This window comes from Phasianus colchicus, chromosome 39 (genome assembly GCF_987193195.1).
Source record: "Phasianus colchicus chromosome 39, bPhaCol1.hap1.1, whole genome shotgun sequence".
Taxonomy (NCBI): Eukaryota; Metazoa; Chordata; class Aves; order Galliformes; family Phasianidae; genus Phasianus; species Phasianus colchicus.
Window position 1 is genome coordinate 1,288,684 of NC_143474.1, and position 24,999 is coordinate 1,313,682.

General features: G+C 48.3%; 1 protein-coding gene across 1 annotated transcript in view; it reads left to right on the forward strand.

Annotated features, from left to right (window-relative positions):
- Positions 1-24,999, forward strand: part of SUPT16H (SPT16 homolog, facilitates chromatin remodeling subunit) — a 99,735-nt gene that overhangs the window by 20,250 nt on the left and 54,486 nt on the right. The window contains exons 7-11 of the mRNA XM_090130129.1: positions 1,778-1,950; positions 7,942-8,032; positions 11,982-12,055; positions 13,498-13,595; positions 23,024-23,089. Of these exons, the coding sequence (XP_089986255.1) occupies positions 1,778-1,950; positions 7,942-8,032; positions 11,982-12,055; positions 13,498-13,595; positions 23,024-23,089 (502 nt within the window). The remainder of the gene's footprint in view (positions 1-1,777; positions 1,951-7,941; positions 8,033-11,981; positions 12,056-13,497; positions 13,596-23,023; positions 23,090-24,999) is intronic.

The following is a 24,999-nucleotide window of genomic DNA, read 5'->3' on the forward strand; positions in this document are numbered from 1 at the left end:
TTCACCCAAATTCACAATTTTGACCTCAAATCCCCCCAAAACTTCCCCAATTTCAATAAAAACCATCACTTTTCTCCCCAGTATTCCCCAATTCTCCCTTTTTTGACCCAAATTGGGATCACACTCATCCTTCTTCCATCCCAAATTCACCCAAACTCCACTCATTTTCAACCCAACTCGAAACGTAAAAATCCACATTTTTCACCCAAATTCACAATTTTGACCTCAAATCCCCCCAAAACTTCCCCAATTTCAATAAAAACCATCACTTTTCTCCCCAGTATTCCCCAATTCTCCCTTTTTTGACCCAAATTGGGATCACACTCATCCTTCTTCCATCCCAAATTCACCCAAACTCCACTCATTTTCAACCCAACTCGAAACGTAAAAATCCACATTTTTCACCCAAATTCACAATTTTTATCTCAAATCCCCCCCAAATTTCCCCAATTTTGGTCAAAACCATCATTTTCTCCCCAAATATTCCCCAAATTCCCTCTTTTTTGACCCAAATCAACACCAAACTCATCCTTCTTCCATCCCAAATTCACCCGAACTCCACTCATTTTCACCCCAACTCGAAACGTAAAAATCCACATTTTTCACCCAAATTCACAATTTTGACCTCAAATCTCCCCAATTTTGATCAAAAATGGCACTTTTTGACCCAGACAGTCCCCAAACTCTCCCTTTTTTGACCCAAATCAACACCAAACTCATCCTTCTTCCATCCCAAATTCACCCAAACTCCACTCATTTTCAACCCAAATCGGAACGTAAAAATCCACATTTTTCACCCAAATTCACAATTTTGACCTCAAATCTCCCCAATTTTGATCAGAAATGGCACTTTTTGATCCAAACAGTCCCCAAACTCTCCCTTTTTTGACCCAAATCAACACCAAACTCATCCTTCTTCCATCCCCAATTCACCCGAACTCCACTCATTTTCACCCCAACTCGAAACGTAAAAATCCACATTTTTCACCCAAATTCACAATTTTTATCTCAAATCCCCCCCAAATTTCCCCAATTTTGGTCAAAACCATCATTTTCTCCCCAAATATTCCCCAAATTCTCTCCTTTTTTGACCCAAATTGGTACCAGACCCATTTTTCTTTCACCCAAACTCCACTCATTTTCACCCCAACTCGAAACGTAAAAATCCACATTTTTCACCCAAATTCACAATTTTGACCTCAAATTTCCCCAATTTTGATCAAAAATGGCAATTTTTGACCCAAACCATACCCAAACTCTCCCTTTTTTGACCCAAATCAGCACCAAACTCATCCTTCTTCCATCCCAAATTCACCCAAACTCCACTCATTTTCACCCCAAATCGAAACGTAAAAATCCACATTTTTCACCCAAATTCACAATTTTGACCTCAAATCTCCCCAATTTTGATCAAAAATGGCACTTTTTGACCCATACAGTCCCCAAACTCTCTCCTTTTTGACCCAAATCAGTACCAGACCCATTTTTCTTTCACCCAAACTCCACTCATTTTCACCCCAACTCGAAACGTAAAAATCCACATTTTTCAACCCAAATCCACAATTTTGACCTCAAATCCCCCCAAAACTTCCCCAATTTCAATAAAAACCACCACTTTCCCCCCCCCCCCCCTTCATTCAACCCCCCACCCCCTTTTTTTTTCCCCCCACCCCCCAACCTTCCCCCTTTCCCCCTCCCTTCCCCCGCCCCATTCCACCCAACCTCCCCGGGCGAATTTTTGGGTTGAAATCCCATCTTTTTGGGTCCTTTTCCGTAGCGACAAGAATCACCTGCACTTCGGGGCCATCACCTGCGCCATGGGGATCCGCTACAAATCCTACTGCTCCAACCTGGTCAGGACCCTCATGGTGGACCCCCCCCAAGAGATGCAGGAACACTACGGCTTCCTGCTGCAGCTGCAGGACGAGATGCTGCGTCACATGAAACACGGTGGGGACACCCCCCCTCTTAATTAATTATCCCACCCACAACCCCGCTAATTAGGATCCCCTCCCTCTTTGGGAACCCCACTCCAAATTTGGGACCCCCACCCCAAAAGAATCCAGCACTGTGGGGCACCCAAATGTGCCCCCCCCCCCGCCCTCCTCTAGGATCCCTTTTAGTGACTCCCAACCACCAATTAATGACCCCCCTAATTAACCACCTCCCCCCCAACCCCACTAATTAGGACCCCAACCTACTTGGGATCCCCACTCCAAATTTGGGACCCCCACCCCAAAACAATCCAGCACTATGGGGCACCCAAATGTGCCCCCCCCCCCCTCTAAGACCCCTCTTAGTGACTCCCAACCCCCAATTAATGACCTCCCTAATTAATTATCTCCCCCCCAACCCCACTAATTAGGAGCCCCAACCTCCTTGGGACCCCCCCTCCAAATTTGGGACCCCCACCCCAAAACAATCCAGCACTATGGGGCACCCAAATGTGCCCCCCCCCCCAGGACCCCCTTGGTGACCCCCAACCTCCCCAGAAACCTCCCCCCTCCCAACCCCCAATTAACTACCCCACTAATTAATTATCTCACCCACAACCCCGCTAATTAGGAGCCCCAACCTCTTTGGGACCCCCCCTCCAAATTTGGGACCCCCACCCCAAAAGAATCCAGCCCTATGTAGCACCCAATTGTGCCCCCCCCCTCCCCCCTTTTAGTGACCCCCAACCTCCCCTGGAACTCCCCCCCCACCCCCAATTAATGACCTCCCTAATTAATTATCTCACCCACAACCCCGCTAATTAGGATCCCCTCCCTCTTTGGGAACCCCACTCCAAATTTGGGACCCCCACCCCAAAAGAATCAATCACTATAGGGCTCCCTAATGTGCCCCCCCCCCTCCTCTAAGACCCCCCTTAGTGACTCCCAACCCTCAATTAATGACCTCCCTAATTAACCACCTCCCCCCCAACCCCACTAATTAGGACCCCAACCTCCTTGGGACCCCCCCTCCAAATTTGGGACCCCCACCCCAAAAGAATCCAGCACTATGGGGCTCCCAAATGTGCCCCCCCCCCCCCCCCTCCACTAGGACCCCATTAGTGACCCCCAACCTCCCCATGAACCCCCTCTCCCCAATTAACGACCCCCCTAATTAATTATCCCACCCACAACCCCGCTAATTAGGATCCCCTCCCTCTTTGGGAACCCCACTCCAAATTTGGGACCCCCACCCCAAAAGAATCAATCACTATAGGGCTCCCTAATGTGCCCCCCCCCGCCTCCTCTAAGACCCCTCTTAGTGACTCCCAACCCCCAATTAATGACCCCCCTAATTAATTATCTCCCCCCCAACCCCACTAATTAGGACCCCAACCTCCTTGGGACCCTCCCTCCAAATTTGGGACCCCCACCCCAAAAGAATCAATCACTATGGGGCACCCAAATGTGCCCCCCCCCCTCCTCTAAGACCCCCTTGGTGACCCCCAACCTCCCCAGAAACCTCCCCCCTTCCATCCCCCAATTAACATCCGCCCTAATTAATTATCTCACCCACAACACCGCTAATTAGGATCCCAACCCTCTTTAGGACCCCCCCTCCAAATTTGGGACCCCCACCCCAAAAGAATCAATCACTATGGGGCACCCAAATGTGCCCCCCCCTACCCCCCTCCTCTGGGACCCCCTTACTGACCCCCAACCTGCCCATAAACCCCCACCCCCAATTAACAACCTCACTAATTAACCACCTCCCCCCCAACCCCACTAATTAGGAGCCCAACCTCCTTGGGACCCCCCCTCCAAATTTGGGACCCCCACCCCAAAAGAATCCAGCACTATAGGGCACCCAAATGTGCCCCCCCCCCTCCTCTAAGACCCCCTTGGTGACCCCCAACCCCCCCAGAAATCCCCACCCCCACCCCCCAATTAACGACCCCACTAATTAACCACCTTCCCTCCAACCCCGCTACTTATGAGCCCTACCTCCTTGGGACCCCCCCTCCAAATTTGGGACCCCCACCCCAAAAGAATTCAGCACTATGGGGCACCCAAATGTGCCCCCCCCCCCCGCCCTCCTCTACGACCCCGTTTAGTGACTCCCAACCCCCAATTAATGACCCCCCTAATTAATTATCTCCCCCCCAACCCCATTAATTAGGAGCCCCAACCTCCTTGGGACCCCCCCTCCAGATTTGGGACCCCCACCCCAAAAGAATCCATCACTATGTAGCACCCAATTGTGCCCCCCCCTCCCCCCTTTTAGTGACCCCCAACCTCCCCTGGAACTCCCCCCCCACCCCCAATTAACAACCCCCCTAATTAATTATCCCACCCACAACCCCGCTAATTAGGATCCCCTCCCTCTTTGGGAACCCCACTCCAAATTTGGGACCCCCACCCCAAAAGATTACAGCACTATGGGGCTCCCAAATGTGCCCCCCACCCCCCACCCTCCTCTAGGACCTCTTTTAGTGACTCCCAACCCCCAATTAATGACCCCCCTAATTAACCACATCCCCCCCAACCCCACTAATTAGGACCCCAACCTCTTTGGGATCCCCACTCCAAATTTGGGACCCCCACCCCAAAAGAATCCAGCACTATGGGGCACCCAAATGTGCCCCCCCCCCCCTCTCCTCTAAGACCTCCTTGGTGACCCCCAACCCCCCCAGGAACCTCCCCCCCCCCCCCCCCAATTAACAACCCCCCTAATTAATTATCTCACCCACAACCCTGCTAATTAGGAGCTCTTCTCTCTTTGGGACCCCCCCTCCAAATTTGGGACCCCTACCCCAAAACAATCCAGCACTATGGGGCACCCAAATGTGCCCCCCCCCGCCTCCTCTAAGACCCCCCTTAGTGACTCCCAACCCCCAATTAATGACCCCCCTAATTAATTATCTCCCCCCCAACCCCACTAATTAGGAGCCCAACCTCCTTGGGACCCCCCCTCCAAATTTGGGACCCCCACCCCAAAAGAATCCAGCCCTATGTAGCACCCAATTGTGCCCCCCCCTCCCCCCTTTTAGTGACCCCCAACCTCCCCTGGAACTCCCCCCCCACCCCCAATTAACAACCGCCCTAATTAATTATCTCACCCACAACCCCGCTAATTAGGAGCCCCAACCTCCTTGGGACCCCCCCTCCAAATTTGGGACCCCCACCCCAAAAAAATCCAGCACTATGGGGCACCCAAATGTGCCCCCCCCCCCTCCTCTAAGACCCCCTTGGTGACCCCCAAGCTGCCCATGAACCCCCACCCCCAATTAACAACCCCACTAATTAACCTAATTAACCACCTCCCCCCCAACCCCGCTAATTAGGACCCCAACCTCCTTGGGACCCCCCCTCCAAATTTGGGACCCCCAGCCCAAAACAATGCAACCCTATGGGGCTCCCAAATCTGCCCCCCCCACCCCCCCCAGGACCCCCTTGGTGACCCCCACCCCCAATTAACGACCCCCCTAATTAATTATCTCACCCCCAACCCCGCTAATTAGGATCCCAACCCTCTTTAGGACCCCCCCTCCAAATTTGGGACCCCCCCTGATTAATGACTAATTAATACTGAGTAATTAGGAAGTGGTTTTAGCAGGTGTACAGCCAGTTAGCAATGTCTGATTAATCCCTAATTAATCCCTAATTAGTGGCTAATTAATGACTAAATAATTAGGCACTCGGCAGCTTGTGGTGTATGGGCGCTTATTGATGACCCATTAGTGCCTAATTAATGGCTAATTACTGGCTAATTAATGGCTAAATAATCAGTGACATGGCTTTGCCTGGTGTCAGAGCACATATTGATGACCCATTAATCCTTAATTAATCCCTAATTAATGGCTAATTAATGACTAAATAATTAGGCAACCGGCACTGCAAGGTGTACGGGCACTTATTGATGACCCATTAGTGCCTAATTAATCCCTAATTAATGGCTAATTAATGGCTTAATAATCAGTGACGCGGCTGTGCCGGGTGCACAGGCACTTATTGATGACCCATTAATCCCTAATTAATGGCTAATTAATGACTATTTAATGACTAAATAATTAGGCACCCCGCAGGGCGTGGTGTACAGGCACTTATTGATGACTCAGTAATCCCTAATTAATGGTTAATTAATAACAAATTAATGGCTAATTAATCAGTGACATGGCTTTGCCTGGTGTCGGAGCACATATTGATGTCGCGTTAGTGCCTAATTAATCCCTAATTAATGGCTAATTAATGACTAAATAATTAGGCACTCGGCAGTGTGAGGTGTATGGGCTCTTTTTATTGAGCAATTAGTGCCTAATTAACCCCTAATTACTGGCTAATTAATGGCTAAATAATTAGTGACGTGGCTGTGCTGGATGTACGGGCACTTATTGATGACCCATTATTGCCTAATTAATCCCTAATTAGTGTCTAATTAATCAGAGATATGGCTTTGCCAGGTGTACAGGCACTTATTGATGACTCAGTAATCCCTAATTAATGGTTAATTAATGGCTAATTAATGGCTAAATAATCAGTGACATGGCTTTGCCCGGTGTCGGAGCACATATTGATGTCGCGTTAGTGCCTAATTAATCCCTAATTAATGGCTAATTAATGACTAAATAATTAGGCACTCGGCAGTTTGTGGTGTATGGGCGCTTATTGATGACCCATTAGTGCCTAATTAATGGCTAATTACTGGCTAATTAATGGCTAAATAATCAGTGACATGGCTTTGCCTGGTGTCAGAGCACATATTGATGACCCATTAATCCTTAATTAATCCCTAATTAATGGCTAATTAATGACTAAATAATTAGGCAACCGGCACTGCAAGGTGTACGGGCACTTATTGATGACCCATTAGTGCCTAATTAATCCCTAATTAATGGCTAATTAATGGCTTAATAATCAGTGACGCGGCTGTGCCGGGTGCACAGGCACTTATTGATGACCCATTAATCCCTAATTAATGGCTAATTAATGACTATTTAATGACTAAATAATTAGGCACCCCGCAGGGCGTGGTGTACAGGCACTTATTGATGACTCAGTAATCCCTAATTAATGGTTAATTAATAACAAATTAATGGCTAATTAATCAGTGACATGGCTTTGCCCGGTGTCGGAGCACATATTGATGTCGCGTTAGTGCCTAATTAATCCCTAATTAATGGCTAATTAATGACTAAATAATTAGGCACCCGGCAGCGCGAGGTGTATGGGCACTTACTGATGACCCATTAGTGCCTAATTAATCCCTAATTATTAGCTAATTAATGGCTTAATAATCAGTGATGCGGCTGTGCCGGGTGCACAGGCACTTATTGATGACCCATTAATCCCTAATTAATGGCTAATTAATGACTAAATAATTAGGCACCCCGCAGGGCGTGGTGTACAGGTACTTATTGATGACCCAGTAATCCCTAATTAATGGCTAATTAATGGCTAATTAATCAGTGACATGGCTTTGCCCGGTGACGGAGCACATATTGATGTCGCGTTAGTGCCTAATTAATCCCTAATTATTGATTAATTAATGACTAAATAATTAGGAACCCGGCAGCGCGAGGTGTATGGGCACTTACTGATGACCCATTAGTGCTTAATTAATCCCTGATTATTAGCTAATTAATGGCTTAATAATCAGTGACGCGGCTGTGCCGGGTGCACAGGCACTTATTGATGACCCATTAATCCCTAATTAATGGCTAATTAATGACTAATTAATGACTAAATAATTAGGCACCCCGCAGGGCGTGGTGTACAGGTACTTATTGATGACCCAGTAATCCCTAATTAATGGCTAATTAATGGCTAATTAATCAGTGACATGGCTTTGCCCGGTGTCGGAGCACATATTGATGTCGCGTTAGTGCCTAATTAATCCCTAATTAATAGCTAATTAATGACTAAATAATTAGGCAGCCGGCACTGCGAGGCGTATGGGCTCTTCTTAATGAGCAATTAGTGCCTAATTAGCGGCTGATTAATTAATTAGGGACGCGGCTGTGCGAGGTGTACGGGGCGGTGATGGAGGCGGTGAGGAAACAGAAACCGGAGCTGCTGGGAAAAGTCACCAAAAATTTGGGGTAAATTCCGCAGCTTTTGGGGTTTTTGGGGTTTTGGGGGATTTTTGGGGGGTTTGGGGTCGATTTTATGGGATTTTGGGTCATTTGGGGGCGATTTTATGGGATTTTGGGGTCAATTTTGGGTCAATTTTATGGGATTTGGAGGTGATTTTTGGGTCGATTTTATGGATTTTTGGTTCAATTTGGGGCAATTTTATGGGATTTTGGGTCGATTTTATGGGATTTTGGGGTCAATTTTATGGGATTTAGGGACATTTGGGGTGGATTTTATGGGATTTTGGGTCATTTGGGGGCGATTTTATGGGATTTTGGGGGTGGTTTTGGGGGCATTTTGGGGCAATTTTATGGGATTTTGGGCTGATTTTGGGGTCATTTTTGGGTCGATTTTATGGGATTTGGGGTCAATTTTATGGGATTTGGGGTCATTTGGGGTCGATTTTATGGGATTTGGGGTCATTTGGGGTCGATTTTAAAGGATTTCGGGTCATTTTGGGGCGATTTTATGGGATTTTGGGGGTGGTTTTGGGGGCATTTTGGGTCAATTTTATGGGATTTGGAGGTGATTTTGGGGGCGATTTTATGGGATTTTGGTTCAATTTGGGTCAATTTTATGGGATTCTGGGACATTTGGGGTGGATTTTATGGGATTTCGGGTCATTTTGGGGCGATTTTCTGGGATTTTGGGGGTGGTTTTGGGGGCATTTTGGGGCAATTTTATGGGATTTTGGGCTGATTTTGGGGTCATTTTTGGGTCGATTTTATGGGATTTGGGGTCATTTGGGGTCGATTTTATGGGATTTTGGGTCATTTTGGGGCGATTTTATGGGATTTTGGGGTCGGTTTTGGGGTCATTTTGAGGGATTTGTGTTCAATTTTATGGGATTTTGGGGTGATGTTGGGGTCAATATTGGGTCAATTTTATGGGTTTTTGGGTCATTTTGGGGCAATTTTATGGGATTTTGGTTCAATTTGGGTCAATTTTATGGGATTTTGGGACATTTGGGGTCCATTTTATGGGATTTTGGGTCATTTTGGGGCGATTTTATGGGATTTTGGGGTCGGTTTTGGGGTCATTTGGGGGGATTTGTGTTCAATTTTATGGGATTTTGGGGTGATTTTGGGGTCAATATTGGGTCAATTTTAGGGGATTTTGGGTCATTTTGGGAAATTTTATGGGATTTTGGGTCATTTTGGGGCGATTTTATGGGATTTTGGGGGTGGTTTTGGGGGCATTTTGGGTCAATTTTATGGGATTTGGAGGTGATTTTGGGGGCGATTTTATGGGATTTTGGTTCAATTTGGGGCAATTTTATGGGATTTTGGGTCGATTTTATGGGATTTTGGGTCAATTTTTTGGGATTTTGGGACATTTGGGGTCGATTTTATGGGATTTGGGGTCATTTGGGGTCGATTTTATGGGATTTTGGGGTGATTTTGGGGTCAATTTTGGTCAATTTTAAGGGATTTGGGGTCATTTTGGGGCGATTTTATGGGATCTTGGGGTCGGTTTTGGGGTCATTTTGGGGGATTTGTGTTCAATTTTATGGGATTTTGGGGTGATTTTGGGGTCAATATTGGGTCAATTTTAGGGGATTTTGGGTCATTTTGGGAAATTTTATGGGATTTTGGGTCATTTTGGGGCGATTTTATGGGATTTTGGGGTCGGTCTTGGAGGCATTTTGGGTCAATTTTATGGGATTTGGAGGTGATTTTGGGGGTGATTTTATGGGATTTTGGTTCAATTTGGGGCAATTTTATGGGATTTTGGGTCGATTTTATGGGATTTTGGGTCAATTTTTTGGGATTTTGGGACATTTGGGGTCGATTTTATGGGATTTGGGGTCATTTGGGGTCGATTTTATGGGATTTTGGGGTGATTTTGGGGTCAATTTTGGTCAATTTTAAGGGATTTGGGGTCATTTTGGGGCGATTTTATGGGATCTTGGGGTCGGTTTTGGGGTCATTTTGGGGGATTTGTGTTCAATTTTATGGGATTTTGGGGTGATTTTGGGGTCAATATTGGGTCAATTTTAGGGGATTTTGGGTCATTTTGGGAAATTTTATGGGATTTTGGGTCATTTTGGGGCGATTTTATGGGATTTTGGGGTCGGTCTTGGAGGCATTTTGGGTCAATTTTATGGGATTTGGAGGTGATTTTGGGGGTGATTTTATGGGATTTTGGTTCAATTTGGGGCAATTTTATGGGATTTTGGGTCGATTTTATGGGATTTTGGGTCAATTTTTTGGGATTTTGGGACATTTGGGGTCGATTTTATGGGATTTGGGGTCATTTGGGGTCGATTTTATGGGATTTTGGGGTGATTTTGGGGTCAATTTTGTCAATTTTAAGGGATTTGGGGTCATTTTGGGGCGATTTTATGGGATTTTGGGGTCGGTTTTGGGGTCATTTTGGGGGCATTTTGGTTCAATTTTATGGGATTTTGGGGTGATTTTGGGGTCAATATTGGGTCAATTTTAGGGGATTTTGGGTCATTTTGGGAAATTTTATGGGATTTTGGGTCATTTTGGGTCAATTTTATGGGATTTTAGGGTCGGTTTTGGGGTCATTTTGGGTCAATTTTATGGGATTTTGGGTCAATTTTATGGGATTTTGGGTCAATTTTGGGTCGATTTTATGGGATTTTGGGGGTGGTTTTGTGGGCATTTTGGGGCAATTTTATGGGATTTTGGGATATTTGGGGTCGATTTTATGGGATTTGGGGTCATTTTGGGGCGATTTTATGGGATTTTGGGGTGATTTTGGAGTCATTTTTGGGTCAATTTTATGGGATATTGGTTCAATTTGGGTCAATTTTATGGGATTTTGGGTCATTTGGAGCCAATCTTATCGGATTTTCGATCATTTGGGGCCAATCTTATGGGATTTTGGGTCAATTTGGGGTGAAATTTGGGTGATTTGGGGTCAATTTGGCCCAATTTTATGGGATTTTGGGGTCAGTTTCTGTGCTTTCGGGTCAACTTTGTCCTCATTTTGGCTGGACTTTTTTGGGATTTGGGGCCGTTTTATGGGATTTTGACTCGATTTTATGGGATTTGGGGCCGTTTGGGGTCAATTTGGGGTCAATTTGGGGTGAATTGGGGTCATTTTGGGGTCGTTTGCGGTTTTTTTGGGGTCAATTTTGGGGCATTTTTATGGGATTTTGGGTCAGTTTTATGGGATTTTGTGTCACTTTGGGAAATTTTATGGGATTTTGAGTCATTTTGGGTCAACTTTATGGGATTTTGGGACATTTGGGGTTGATTTTATGGGATTTTGGCTCATTTGGGGACAATTTATTGGGTTTTTAATGAGATTTTGGGTCATTTTGGGTCGATTTTATGGGATTTTGGGGTCGGTTTGGGGGTCATTTGGGGGGATTTGGGGCCAATTTTATGGGATTTTGGGTCATTTTGGGGCGATTTTATGGGATTTTTGTTCAATTTGGGTCAATTTTATGGGATTTGGGGTCATTTTGGGTCGATTTTATGGGATTTTGGGGTTGGTATGGGGTCATTTTGGAGGATTTGGGGCCAATTTTATGGGATTTTGGGTCATTTGGGGGGAAATTTGTGGCATTTTGGGGTCATTTTGGGTGGATTTTTATGGGATTTTGGGTCATTTGGGGCCAATTTTATGGGATTTTGGGTCATTTGGGGCCAATCTTATGGGATTTTGGGTCATTTGGGGCCAATCTTATGGGATTTTGGGTCAGTTTGGGGGGAAATCTTATGGGATTTGGGGTCATTTTGGCCCAATTTTATGGGATTTTGGGGTCAGTTTCTGTGCTTTCGGGTCAACTTTGTCCTCATTTTGGCTGGACTTTTTTGGGATTTGGGGCCGTTTTATGGGATTTTGACTCGATTTTATGGGATTTGGGGCCGTTTGGGTTCATTTTGGGGTCATTTTGGGGTCGTTTTGGGGTTTTTTTGTGACCCCCCCCCCATTTAGGTTCGCCATGGGCATCGAATTCCGCGAGGGATCCTTGGTCATCAACAGCAAAAATCAGCACCGCCTCAAGAAGGGTAATTAATTAGGACCCCCCTAATTAATTACGACCCCCCCCCCAATTAATGAGACCCTCCCGCAATTAATGAGACCCTCCCCCAATTAATCGGGACCCCCAAAATTAATGAGACCCCCCCCCAATTAATGGGAGCCCTCCAAAGAAATTGGGACCCCCCCCCCAATTAATGAGACCCCTCCCCAATTAATGAGACCCCCCCCAATTAATTGGGGCCCCCAAATATTAGGGACCCCCCCCCAATTAATTGGGACACCTCCAAAATTAATGGGACCCCCCAAAAAAAGATGGAGCCCCCCCCCAATTAATTGGGACCCCCCCAATTAATGAGACCTCCCCCAATTAATGACTCCCCATACCAATTAATGAGGCCCTTCCTCAATTAATGAGGCCCCCCCCAATTAATGAGCCCATCCCCAATTAATGAGCCCATCCCCAATTAATGAGACCCCCACCCCAATTAATGAGTCTATCCCCAATTAATGAATCCCTCCTCAATTAATGAGACCCCTCCCAATTAATGAGACCCCCTCCAATTAATGACCCCCCACAGCAATTAATGAGCCCCCCAATTAATGAGCCCCCCCTTAATTAATGATCCTCCACAGCAATTAATGAGCCCCCTCCCAACTAATGAGACCCCCCCCAATTAATGAGCCCCCACCCCAATTAATGAGCCCCCTCCCAATTAATGAACCTATCCCCAATTAATGAGACCCCCCCAATTAATGAGTCTATCCCCAATTAATGAGCCCCCTCCCAATTAATGAGCCCCCTCCCAATTAATGAGGCCCCCCCAATTAATGAACCCCCCCCAATTAGTGAGACACTCCCCCAATTAATGGGTCCCTACCCTAATTAATGAGACCCCCCCAATTAATGAGCCCTCATCCCAATTAATGAACTCCCCCTCAATTAATGAGACACCCCCCAATTAATGAGACACCCCCCAATTAATGAGCCCCCTCCCAATTAATGAGCCCCCTCCCAATTAATGAGCCCCCACCCCAATTAATGAGACCTCCCCCAATTAATGAGACCCCCCAAATAAATGGAAACCCCCAATTAATTGAGACCCTCCCCCAATTAATGACCCCCCACCCCAATTAATGACCCCCTCCCCCAATTAATGACCCCCTCCCCCAATTAATGACCCCCCCAGCCCCGATTAATGACCCCCTCCCCCAATTAATGACCCCGCCCCCAATTAACAAGACCCCCAATTAACGAAATCTCCCCAATTAATCAGCCCCCCTCCCCTTAATTAATAAGACCTCCCCAAATGAATGAAAAACCCCCAAATAACTGAAAGCCTCCCCCTAACTACCAACACCCCCCCCTTAATTACCGACCCCCCCCTTAATTACCGACCCCTCCTCTAATTACCGACCCCCCCCCCCACTTAATTAACGACCCCCCCCCTTAATTAACGACCCCAATTAGGGATGGTGTTCAGCGTCAACGTGGGGCTGTCGGAGCTGAGCTGCAGGGAGGGGCGGCCGTACGCCATCTTCATCGGGGACACCGTGCTGGTGGAGGAGGTGGGGTTGTGGGGTCACTTATGGGGTTTTGGGGTCGCTTATGGGGTTATGGGGTCGGGTATGGGGTCAGGTATGGGGTTATGGGGTGGGTTATGGGGTTATGGGGTCGGTTATGGGGTGGGTTATGGGGTTATGGGGTCGGTTATGGGGCCGTACGCCATCTTCATCGGGGACACCGTGCTGGTGGAGGAGGTGGGGTTGTGGGGTCACTTATGGGGTTTTGGGGTCACTTATGGGGTTTTGGGGTCGGGTATGGGGTCAGGTATGGGGTTATGGGGTGGGTTATGGGGTTATGGGGTCGGTTATGGGGTGGGTTATGGGGTTATGGGGTCGGTTATGGGGCCGTACGCCATCTTCATCGGGGACACCGTGCTGGTGGAGGAGGTGGGGTTGTGGGGTCGCTTATGGGGTTTTGGGGTCACTTATGGGGTTTTGGGGTCGGGTATGGGGTCAGGTATGGGGTTATGGGGTGGGTTATGGGGTTATGGGGTCGGTTATGGGGTGGGTTATGGGGTTATGGGGTCGGTTATGGGGCCGTACGCCATCTTCATCGGGGACACCGTGCTGGTGGAGGAGGTGGGGTTGTGGGGTCGCTTATGGGGTTTTGGGGTCACTTATGGGGTTTTGGGGTCGGGTATGGGGTCAGGTATGGGGTTATGGGGTGGGTTATGGGGTTATGGGGTCGGTTATGGGGTGGGTTATGGGGTTATGGGGTCGGTTATGGGGCCGTACGCCATCTTCATCGGGGACACCGTGCTGGTGGAGGAGGTGGGGTTGTGGGGTCACTTATGGGGTTTTGGGGTCACTTATGGGGTTTTGGGGTCGGGTATGGGGTCAGGTATGGGGTTATGGGGTGGGTTATGGGGTTATGGGGTCGGTTATGGGGTGGGTTATGGGGTTATGGGGTCGGTTATGGGGCCGTACGCCATCTTCATCGGGGACACCGTGCTGGTGGAGGAGGTGGGGTTGTGGGGTCGCTTATGGGGTTTTGGGGTCGCTTATGGGGTTATGGGGTCGGGTATGGGGTCAGGTATGGGGTTATGGGGTCGGTTATGGGGTTATGGGGTCGGTTATGGGGTGGGTTATGGGGTTATGGGGTCGGTTATGGGGCCGTACGCCATCTTCATCGGGGACACCGTGCTGGTGGAGGAGGTGGGGTTGTGGGGTCACTTATGGGGTTTTGGGGTCACTTATGGGGTTTTGGGGTCGGGTATGGGGTCAGGTATGGGGTTATGGGGTGGGTTATGGGGTTATGGGGTCGGTTATGGGGTGGGTTATGGGGTTATGGGGTCGGTTATGGGGCCGTACGCCATCTTCATCGGGGACACCGTGCTGGTGGAGGAGGTGGGGTTGTGGGGTCACTTATGGGGTTTTGGGGTCACTTATGGGGTTTTGGGGTCGGGTATGGGGTCAGGTATGGGGTTATGGGGTGGGTTATGGGGTTATGGGGTCGGTTATGGGGTGGGTTATGGGGTTATGGGGTCGGTTATGGGGCCGTACGCCATCTTCATCGGGGACACCGTGCTGGTGGAGGAGGTGGGGTTGTGGGGTCGCTTATGGGGTTTTGGGGTCACTTATGGGGTTTTGGGGTCGGGTATGGGGTCAGGTATGGGGTTATGGGGTGGGTTATGGGGTTATGGGGTCGGTTATGGGGTGGGTTATGGGGTTATGGGGTCGGTTATGGGGCCGTACGCCATCTTCATCGGGGACACCGTGCTGGTGGAGGAGGTGGGGTTGTGGGGTCACTTATGGGGTTTTGGGGTCACTTATGGGGTTTTGGGGTCGGGTATGGGGTCAGGTATGGGGTTATGGGGTGGGTTATGGGGTTATGGGGTCGGTTATGGGGTGGGTTATGGGGTTATGGGGTCGGTTATGGGGCCGTACGCCATCTTCATCGGGGACACCGTGCTGGTGGAGGAGGTGGGGTTGTGGGGTCGCTTATGGGGTTTTGGGGTCGCTTATGGGGTTATGGGGTCGGGTATGGGGTCAGGTATGGGGTTATGGGGTCGGTTATGGGGTTATGGGGTCGGTTATGGGGTGGGTTATGGGGTTATGGGGTCGGTTATGGGGCCGTACGCCATCTTCATCGGGGACACCGTGCTGGTGGAGGAGGTGGGGTTGTGGGGTCACTTATGGGGTTTTGGGGTCACTTATGGGGTTTTGGGGTCGGGTATGGGGTCAGGTATGGGGTTATGGGGTGGGTTATGGGGTTATGGGGTCGGTTATGGGGTGGGTTATGGGGTTATGGGGTCGGTTATGGGGCCGTACGCCATCTTCATCGGGGACACCGTGCTGGTGGAGGAGGTGGGGTTTTGGGGTCACTTATGGGGTTTTGGGGTCGGTTGTGGGGTTATGGGGTCGGGTATGGGGTCAGGTATGGGGTTATGGGGTGGGTTATGGGGTTATAGGGTTGGTTATGGGGTGGGTTATGGGGTTATGGGGTCGGTTATGGGGCCGTGCGCCATCTTCATCGGGGACACCGTGCTGGTGGAGGAGGTGGGGTTGTGGGGTCACTTATGGGGTTTTGGGGTCACTTATGGGGTTTTGGGGTCGGGTATGGGGTCAGGTATGGGGTTATGGGGTGGGTTATGGGGTTATGGGGTCGGTTATGGGGTGGGTTATGGGGTTATGGGGTCGGTTATGGGGCCGTACGCCATCTTCATCGGGGACACCGTGCTGGTGGAGGAGGTGGGGTTGTGGGGTCACTTATGGGGTTTTGGGGTCACTTATGGGGTTTTGGGGTCGGGTATGGGGTCAGGTATGGGGTTATGGGGTGGGTTATGGGGTTATGGGGTCGGTTATTGGGTGGGTTATGGTGTTATGGGGTCGGTTCTGGGGTTATAGGGTTGGTTATGGGGTTCTATGGGGTTCTGTTGGGTTATAGGGTCAGGTAGGTGATTATAGGATTTAAGGGTCAGTTATGGGGTTCTGTGGGGTTGTGGGGTCAGTTATGGGGTTATAGGGTCGGTTATGGGGTGATGTGGGATTCTGTGATGTTATAGGGCCATTTATGGGGTTCTATGTGGTTATAGGGTCAGTTCTGGGGCTTTGGGGTTATGGTGTCGGTTATGGGGTTCTATGGGGTCATAGGGTTGGTTCTGGGGTTATAGGGTCAGTTCTGGGGTTATAGGGTCGGTTATGGGGTTCTATGGGGTTCTGTGAGTTTATAGGGCCAGTTATGGGGTTCTATGGGGTTATAGGATCAGTTATGGGGTTTTGGGGTTCTGGGGTCGGTTATGGGGTTCTATGGGGTCATAGGGTCGGTTCTGGGGTTATAGGGTCAGTTATGGGGTTATAGGGTCAATTATGGGGTTCTCTGGGGTTCTCTTGTGTTATAGGGTCAGTTATGGGGTTTTGGGGTTATAATGTCCGTTATGGGGTTCTGTGGGGTTATGGGGTCGGTTTTGGGTTTTATGGGGTCGGTTATGGGGTTAGTTATGGGGTTATAGGGTCAATTATGGGGTTCTATGGGGTTCTGTTGGTTTATAGGGCCAGTTATGGGGTTCTATGGGGTTATAGGGCCAGTTATGGGGTTTTGGGGTTCTGGGGTCGGTTATGAGGTTCTATGGGGTCATAGGGTTGGTTATGGGGTTCTATGGGATTTTGTTGTGTTATAGGGTCAGTTATGGGGTTTTGGGGTTATAATGTCCGTTATGTGGTTCCATTGGGTTATGGGGTCGCTTATGGGGTTATGGGGTCGGTTCTGGGGTTATAGGGTCAGTTATGGGGTTCTTTGGGGTTCTGTTGGTTTATAGGGCCAGTTATGGGGTTCTATGGGGTTATAGGGTCAGTTATGGGGTTCTATGGGGTTACAGGGTCAGTTCTGGGGCTTTGGGGTTCTGGGGTCGGTTATGGGGTTCTATGGGGTTATAGGGTCGGTTCTGGGGTTATAGGGTCAGTTATGGGGTTCTATGGGGTTCTGTTGGTTTATAGGGTCAGTTATGGGGTTCTATAGGGTTATAGGGCCAGTTATGGGGTTTTGTGGTTCTGGGGTCGGTTATGGGGTTCTGTTGGGTTATAGGGTCAGTTTTGGGGTTATAGGGTTGGTTATGGGGTTTTGGGGTCATAGGGTCGGTTATGGGGTTGTAGGTTCGGTTATGGGGTTCTATGGGGTTTTGTTGGGTTATAGGGTCAGTTATGGGGTTTTGGGGTTATAGGGTCGGTTATGGGGTTCTATGGGGTTCTGTTGGGTTATAGGGTCAGTTATGGGGTTTTGGGGTTATAAGGTCCGTTATGTGTTTCTGTGGGGTTTTGGGGTCGGTTTTGGGTTTTATGGGGTCGCTTATGGGGTTATGGGGTCGGTTCTGGGGTTATAGGGTCAATTATGGGGTTCTATGGGGTTCTGTTGTGTTATAGGGTCAGTTATGGGGTTTTGGGGTTATAGGGTCGGTTCTGGGGTTATAGGGTCGGTTATGGGGTTCTATGGGGTTCTGTTGGTTTATAGGGCCAGTTATGGGGTTCTATGGGGTTACAGGGTCAGTTCTGGGGCTTTGGGGTTCTGGGGTCGGTTATGGGGTTCTATGGGGTCATAGGGTCAGTTTTGGGGTTATAGGGTCAGTTACGGGGTTATAGGGTCAGTTATGGGGTTCTATGGGGTTCTGTTGGGTTATAGGGCCAGTTATGGGGTTCTATGGAGTTATAATGTCCGTTATGGGGTTCTGTGGGGTTATGGGGTCGGTTTTGGGGTTATGGGGTCGCTTATGGGGTTATAGGGTCGGTTATGGGGTTCTATGGGGTTCTGTGAGTTTATAGGGCCAGTTATGGGGTTCTATGGGGTTACAGGGTCAGTTCTGGGGTTTTGGGGTTCTGGGTCGGTTATGGGGTTCTGTTGGATCATAGGGTCGGTTCTGGGGTTATAGGGTCAATTATGGGGTTCTATGGGGTTATGGGGTCGCTTATGGGGTTATAGGGTTGGTTCTGGGGTTATAGGGTCGGTTATGGGGTTCTGTGGGGTTCTGTGAGTTTATAGGGCCAGTTATGGGGTTCTATGGGGTTACAGGGTCAGTTCTGGGGTTTTGGGGTTCTGGGTCGGTTATGGGGTTCTATGGGGTCATAGGGTCAGTTTTGGGGTTATAGGGTCAGTTACGGGGTTATAGGGTCAATTATGGGGTTCTATGGGGTTCTGTTGTGTTATAGGGTCAGTTATGGGTTTTGGGGTTATAATGTCCGTTATGGGGTTCTGTGGGGTTATGGGGTCGGTTTTGGGGTTATAGGGTCAGTTATGGGGTTATAGGGTCGGTTATGGGGTTCTATGGGGTTCTGTGATGTTATAGGGCCAGTTATGGGGTTCTATGGGGTTATAGGGTCAGTTCTGGGGTTTTGGGGTTCTGGGGTCGGTTATGGGGTTCTGTTGGGTTATAGGGTCGGTTCTGGGGTTATAGGGTCAGTTATGGGGTTATAGGGTCAATTATGGGGTTCTATGGGTTTTGTTGGGTCATTTCTGGGGTTTTGGGGTTCTGGGGTCGGTTATGGGGTTCTGTGGGGTCATAGGGTCAGTTATGGGACCGGTTGTGTTGGTTATAGGGTCGGTTATGGGGTTATAGGGTCAGTTATGGGGTTCTATGGGGTTCTGTTGTGTTATAGGGTCAGTTATGGGGTTCTATGGGGTTATAATGTCCGTTATGGGGTTCTGTGGGGTTATGGGGTCGGTTTTGGGGTTATGGGGTCGGTTTTGGGGTTATGGGGTTGGTTATGGGGTTATAGGGTCAGTTATGGGGTCATTTATGGGGTTATGGGGTCGGTTCTGGGGTTATAGGGTCGGTTATGGGGTTCTGTGGGGTTCTGTTGGTTTATAGGGCCAGTTATGGGGTTCTATGGGGTTATAGGGTCAGTTATGGGGCTTTGGGGTTCTGGGGTCGGTTATGGGGTTCTATGGGGTCATAGGGTCAGTTATGGGACCGGTTCTGTTGGTTATAGGGTCGGTTATGGGGTTATAGGGTCAGTTATGGGGTTCTATGGGGTTCTGTTGTGTTATAGGGTCAGTTATGGGGTTCTATGGGGTTATAATGTCCGTTATGGGGTTCTGTGGGGTTATGGGGTCGGTTTTGGGGTTATGGGGTTGGTTATGGGGTTATAGGGTCAGTTATGGGGTCATTTATGGGGTTATAGGGTCGGTTATGGGGTTATAGGGTCAATTATGGGGTTCTATGGGGTTCTGTTGTTTATAGGGCCAGTTATGGGGTTCTATGGGGTTATGAGGTCAGTTCTGGGGTTTTGTGGTTCTGGGGTCGGTTATGGGGTTCTATGGGGTCATAGGGTCGGTTCTGGGGTTATAGGGTCAGTTATGGGGTTATAGGGTCAATTATGGGGTTCTATGGGGTTCTCTTGTGTTATAGGGTCGGTTATGGGGTTTTGGGGTTATAATGTCCGTTATGGGGTTCTGTGGGGTTATGGGGTCGGTTTTGGGGTTATGGGGTCGGTTATGGCGTTATAGGGTCGGTTATGGGGTTCTGTGGGGTTCTGTGAGTTTATAGGGCCAGTTATGGGGTTCTATGGGGTTATAGGGTCAGTTCTGGGGCTTTGGGGTTATGGGGTCGGTTATGGGGTTCTATGGGGTCATAGGGTCGGTTCTGGGGTTATAGGGTCAGTTATGGGGTTATAGGGTCAATTATGGGGTTCTATGGGGTTATGGGGTCGCTTATGGGGTTATAGGGTCAGTTCTGGGGTTATAGGGTCAGTTCTGGGGTTCTATGGGGTTCTGTTGTGTTATAGGGTCGGTTATGGGGTTATAGGGTCAGTTATGGGGTTCTATGGGGTTCTGTTGTGTTATAGGGTCAGTTATGGGGTTCTATGGGGTTATAATGTCCGTTATGGGGTTCTGTGGGGTTATGGGGTCGGTTATGGGGTTATGGGGTCGGTTATGGGGTTATGGGGTTGGTTATGGGGTTATAGGGTCAGTTATGGGGTCATTTATGGGGTTCTGGGGTCGGTTCTGGGGTTATAGGGTCGGTTATGGGGTTCTGTGGGGTTCTGTGAGTTTATAGGGCCAGTTATGGGGTTCTATGGGGTCATAGGGTCGGTTCTGGGGTTATAGGGTCAGTTATGGGGTTCTATGGGGTTCTCTTGTGTTATAGGGTCAGTTATGGGGTTTTGGGGTTATAATGTCCGTTATGGGGTTCTGTGGGGTTATGGGGTCGGTTTTGGGGTTATGGGGTCAGTTATGGGGTTATGGGGTTATAGGGTCAGTTATGGGGTCATTTATGGGGTTCTGGGGTCGGTTATGGGGTTATAGGGTCAATTATAGGGTTTTATGGGGTTCTGTTGGTTTATAGGGCCAGTTATGGGGTTCTATGGGGTTATAGGGCCAGTTATGGGGTTATAGGGTCAGTTATGGGGTTCTATGAGGTTCTGTTGGGTTATAGGGCCAGTTATGGGGTTCTATGGGGTTATAATGTCCGTTATGGGGTTCTGTGGGGTTATGGGGTCGGTTATGGGGTTATGGGGTTGGTTATGGGGTTATGGGGTCGGTTATGGGGTTCTATGGGGTTCTGTTGGTTTTAGGGCCAGTTATGGGGTTCTATGGGCTTATAGGGTCAGTTATGGGGCTTTGGGGTTCTGGGGTCGGTTATGGGGTTCTATGGGGTCATAGGGTCAGTTATGGGGTTATAGGGTCAGTTATGGGGTTATAGGGTCAGTTATGGGGTTCTACGGGGTTCTGTTGTGTTATAGGGTCAGTTATGGGGTTCTGGGGTTATAGGGTCGGTTCTGGGGTTATAGGGTCGGTTATGGGGTTCTATGGGGTTCTGTGATTTTATAGGGCCAGTTATGGGGTTCTATGGGGTTACATTGTCAGTTCTGGGGCTTTGGGGTTCTGGGGTCGGTTATGGGGTTCTATGGGGTTATAGGGTCGGTTATGGGGTTCTATGGGATTTTGTTGGGTTATAGGGTCAGTTATGGGGTTTTGGGGTTATAGGGTCAGTTATGGGGTTATAGGATCAGTTATGGTATTCTATGGGGTTCTGTTGGTTTATAGGGCCAGTTATGGGGTTCTATGGGTTTATAATGTTTGTTATGGGGTTCTGTGGGGTTATGGGGTCGGTTTTGGGGTTGTGGGGTCGGTTATGGGGTTATGGGGTTGGTTATGGGGTTATAGGGTCAGTTATGGGGTTCTATGGGGTTCTGTTGGTTTATAGGGCCAGTTATGGGGTTCTATGTGGTTATAGGGTCAGTTCTGGGGTTTTGTGGTTCTGGGGTCGGTTATGGGGTTCTGTTGGGTTATAGGGTCGGTTCTGGGGTTATAGGGTCAATTATGGGGTTCTATGGGGTTATGGGGTCGCTTATGGGGTTATAGGGTTGGTTCTGGGGTTATAGGGTCGGTTATGGGGTTCTGTGGGGTTCTGTGAGTTTATAGGGCCAGTTATGGGGTTCTATGGGGTTATAGGGTCAGTTCTGGGGCTTTGGGGTTATGAGGTCAGTTATGGGGTTCTATGGGGTCATAGGGTTGGTTCTGGGGTTTTGGGGTCAGTTATGGGGTTATAGGGTCAGTTATGGGGTTCTATGGGATTCTGTTGTGTTATAGGGTCAGTTATGGGGTTTTGGGGTTATAATGTCCGTTATGGGGTTCTGTGGGGTTATGGGGTCGGTTTTGGGGTTATGGGGTTGGTTATGGGGTTATAGGGTCGGTTATGGGGTGATGTGGGGTTCTGTGAGTTTATGGGGCCAGTTATGGGGTTCTATGGGGTTATAGGGTCAGTTCTGGGGCTTTGGGGTTATGAGGTCAGTTATGGGGTTCTATGGGGTCATAGGGTTGGTTCTGGGGTTTTGGGGTCAGTTATGGGGTTATAGGGTCAGTTATGGGGTTCTATGGGATTCTGTTGTGTTATAGGGTCAGTTATGGGGTTTTGGGGTTATAATGTCCGTTATGGGGTTCTGTGGGGTTATGGGGTCGGTTTTGGGGTTATGGGGTTGGTTATGGGGTTATAGGGTCGGTTATGGGGTGATGTGGGGTTCTGTGAGTTTATGGGGCCAGTTATGGGGTTCTATGGGGTTATAGGGTCAGTTCTGGGGCTTTGGGGTTCTGGGGTCGGTTATGGGGTTCTATGGGGTCATAGGGTCGGTTCTGGGGTTATAGGGTCAGTTATGGGGTTATAGGGTCAATTATGGGGTTCTATGGGGTTCTCTTGTGTTATAGGGTCGGTTATGGGGTTTTGGGGTTATAATGTCCGTTATGGGGTTCTGTGGGGTTATGGGGTCGGTTTTGGGGTTATGGGGTCGGTTATGGGGTTATGGGGTTGGTTATGGGGTTATGGGGTCGGGTATGGGGTTCTATGGGGTTCTGTTGGGTTATAGGGCCAGTTATGGGGTTCTATGGGGTTATAGGGTCAGTTCTGGGGTTTTGTGGTTCTGGGGTCGGTTATGGGGCGATGTGGGGTTCTGGGGTTCGCTATAGGGCCGCTATAGGGCCGTTATAGGGCCGCTGCCCCTTGTAGGACGGCCCCGCGGTGCTGCTGACGGCGGTGAAGAAGAAGGTGAAAAACGTCGGCATCTTCCTGAAGGTCGGAGCCGATTTTGGGGCAAAAAAGGGCAGATTTGGGCAATTTGGGGGTTGGGGGGGTCGGGGGAGGGGGGGGGGGGAGGATTTGGGGTGAAATCGGGTGGAATTTGGTCAACTGGGGGGAAAATGGGGATTTTTGGGGGTGAAATCGGGGGGGAAATGGGGGTTTTTGGGGGTGAAAATGGGGGTTTTTGGGGTGAAAAATGGGGATTTTGGGGGCAGAATTTGGGGGGAAAATGGGGATTTTGGGGTCAAATTGGAGATTTTGGGATCAAATTGGGGGAAATTTGGTCTTTTTGGGTGAAAAATGGGTCATAAATGGCAATTTTGGGGGCAAAGAAAGGGTGAAATTTGCTCTTTTTTGGTCCAAAACGGTGATTTTTGGGTCAAAAATGATGCTTTTTTTTTGGGGTGAAATTTGGTCTTTTTTGGGGAAAAAACGGCAGTTTTTGGGTCAAAAATGGTGTTTTTTTGTCAACTTTGGGGAAAAATGGATTTTTGAGTGAAAAATGGACGTTTTTGATGCAAAAATGGTGATTTTGGGGGCAGGAATTGGGGGAAAAATGGCACTTTTTGGTCAAAAATGGACGTTTTGGGGTTAAAAATGGTGATTTTGGGGGCAGAAATTGGGGTAAAAATGGTGATTTTTGGGTCAAATTGGGGTGAAATTTGCTCTTTTTGGGTCAAAAATGGACGTTTTTTGTTCAAAAATGGTGATTTTTATCAATTTGGAGGAAAAATGGTGATTTTGGGGTCAAAAATGGACATTTTGGGGTTAAAAATGGTGATTTTGGGGGCAGAAATTGGGGTAAAAATGGCGATTTTTGGGTCAAATTGGGGTGAAATTTGCTCTTTTTGGGTCAAAAATGGCGATTTTTGGGTCAACTTGGTGGAAAAATTGTGACTTTTGGGTCAAAAATGGGCATTTTGGGGTTAAAAATGGTGATTTTGGGGGCAGAAATTGGGGTAAAAATGGCGATTTTGGGGTCAAATTGGGGTGAAATTTGCTCTTTTTGGGTCAAAAATGGACCTTTTTGGGTCCAAAATGGTGATTTTTGGGTCAAAAATGGCTCTTTTTGGGGCAGAAATGGGGCGAAATTTGCTCTTTTTGAGTCCAAAATGGTGATTTTGGGGTCAAAAATGGCGCTTTTGGGGGCAGAAATTGGGGTAAAAATTGCACTTTTTGGTCAAAAATGGCGATTTTGGGGTGAAAAATGGTGATTTTTTGGTCAATTTGGGGTAAAAGTGGCAGTTTGGGGTCAAAAATGGTGCTTTTTGGGGTCAAAAATGGACATTTTTGATGCAAAAATGGTGATTTTTGGGGCAGAAATTGGGGTAAAAATGGCACTTTTTGGGTCAAAAATGGCGATTTTTGGGTCAAATTGGGGTGAAATTTGCTCTTTTTGGGTCAAAAATGGACGTTTTTGTGTCAAAAATGGTGATTTTTCAGTCAACTTGGGGGAAAAATGGTGATTTTGGGGTCAGAAATGGACATTTTGGGGTTAAAAATGGTGATTTTGGGGGCAGAAATTGGGGGAAAAATGGCGATTTTTGGGTCAAATTGGGGTGAAATTTGCTCTTTTTGGGTCAAAAATGGACGTTTTTGGGTCGAAATTGGTCCTTTTTGGGTCAAAAATGGCTCTTTTTGGGGCAAAAAATGGGGCGAAATTTGCTCTTTTTGAGTCCAAAATGGTGATTTTGGGTCAAAAATGGCGCTTTTGGGGGCAGAAATTGGGGTAAAAATTGCACATTTTTGTCAAAAATGGCGATTTTGGGGTCAAAAATGGTGATTTTTTGGTCAATTTGGGGTAAAAGTGGCAGTTTGGGGTCAAAAATGGTGCTTTTTGGGTCAAAAATGGACATTTTTGATGCAATAATGGTGCTTTTGGGGGCAGAAATTGGGGTAAAAAT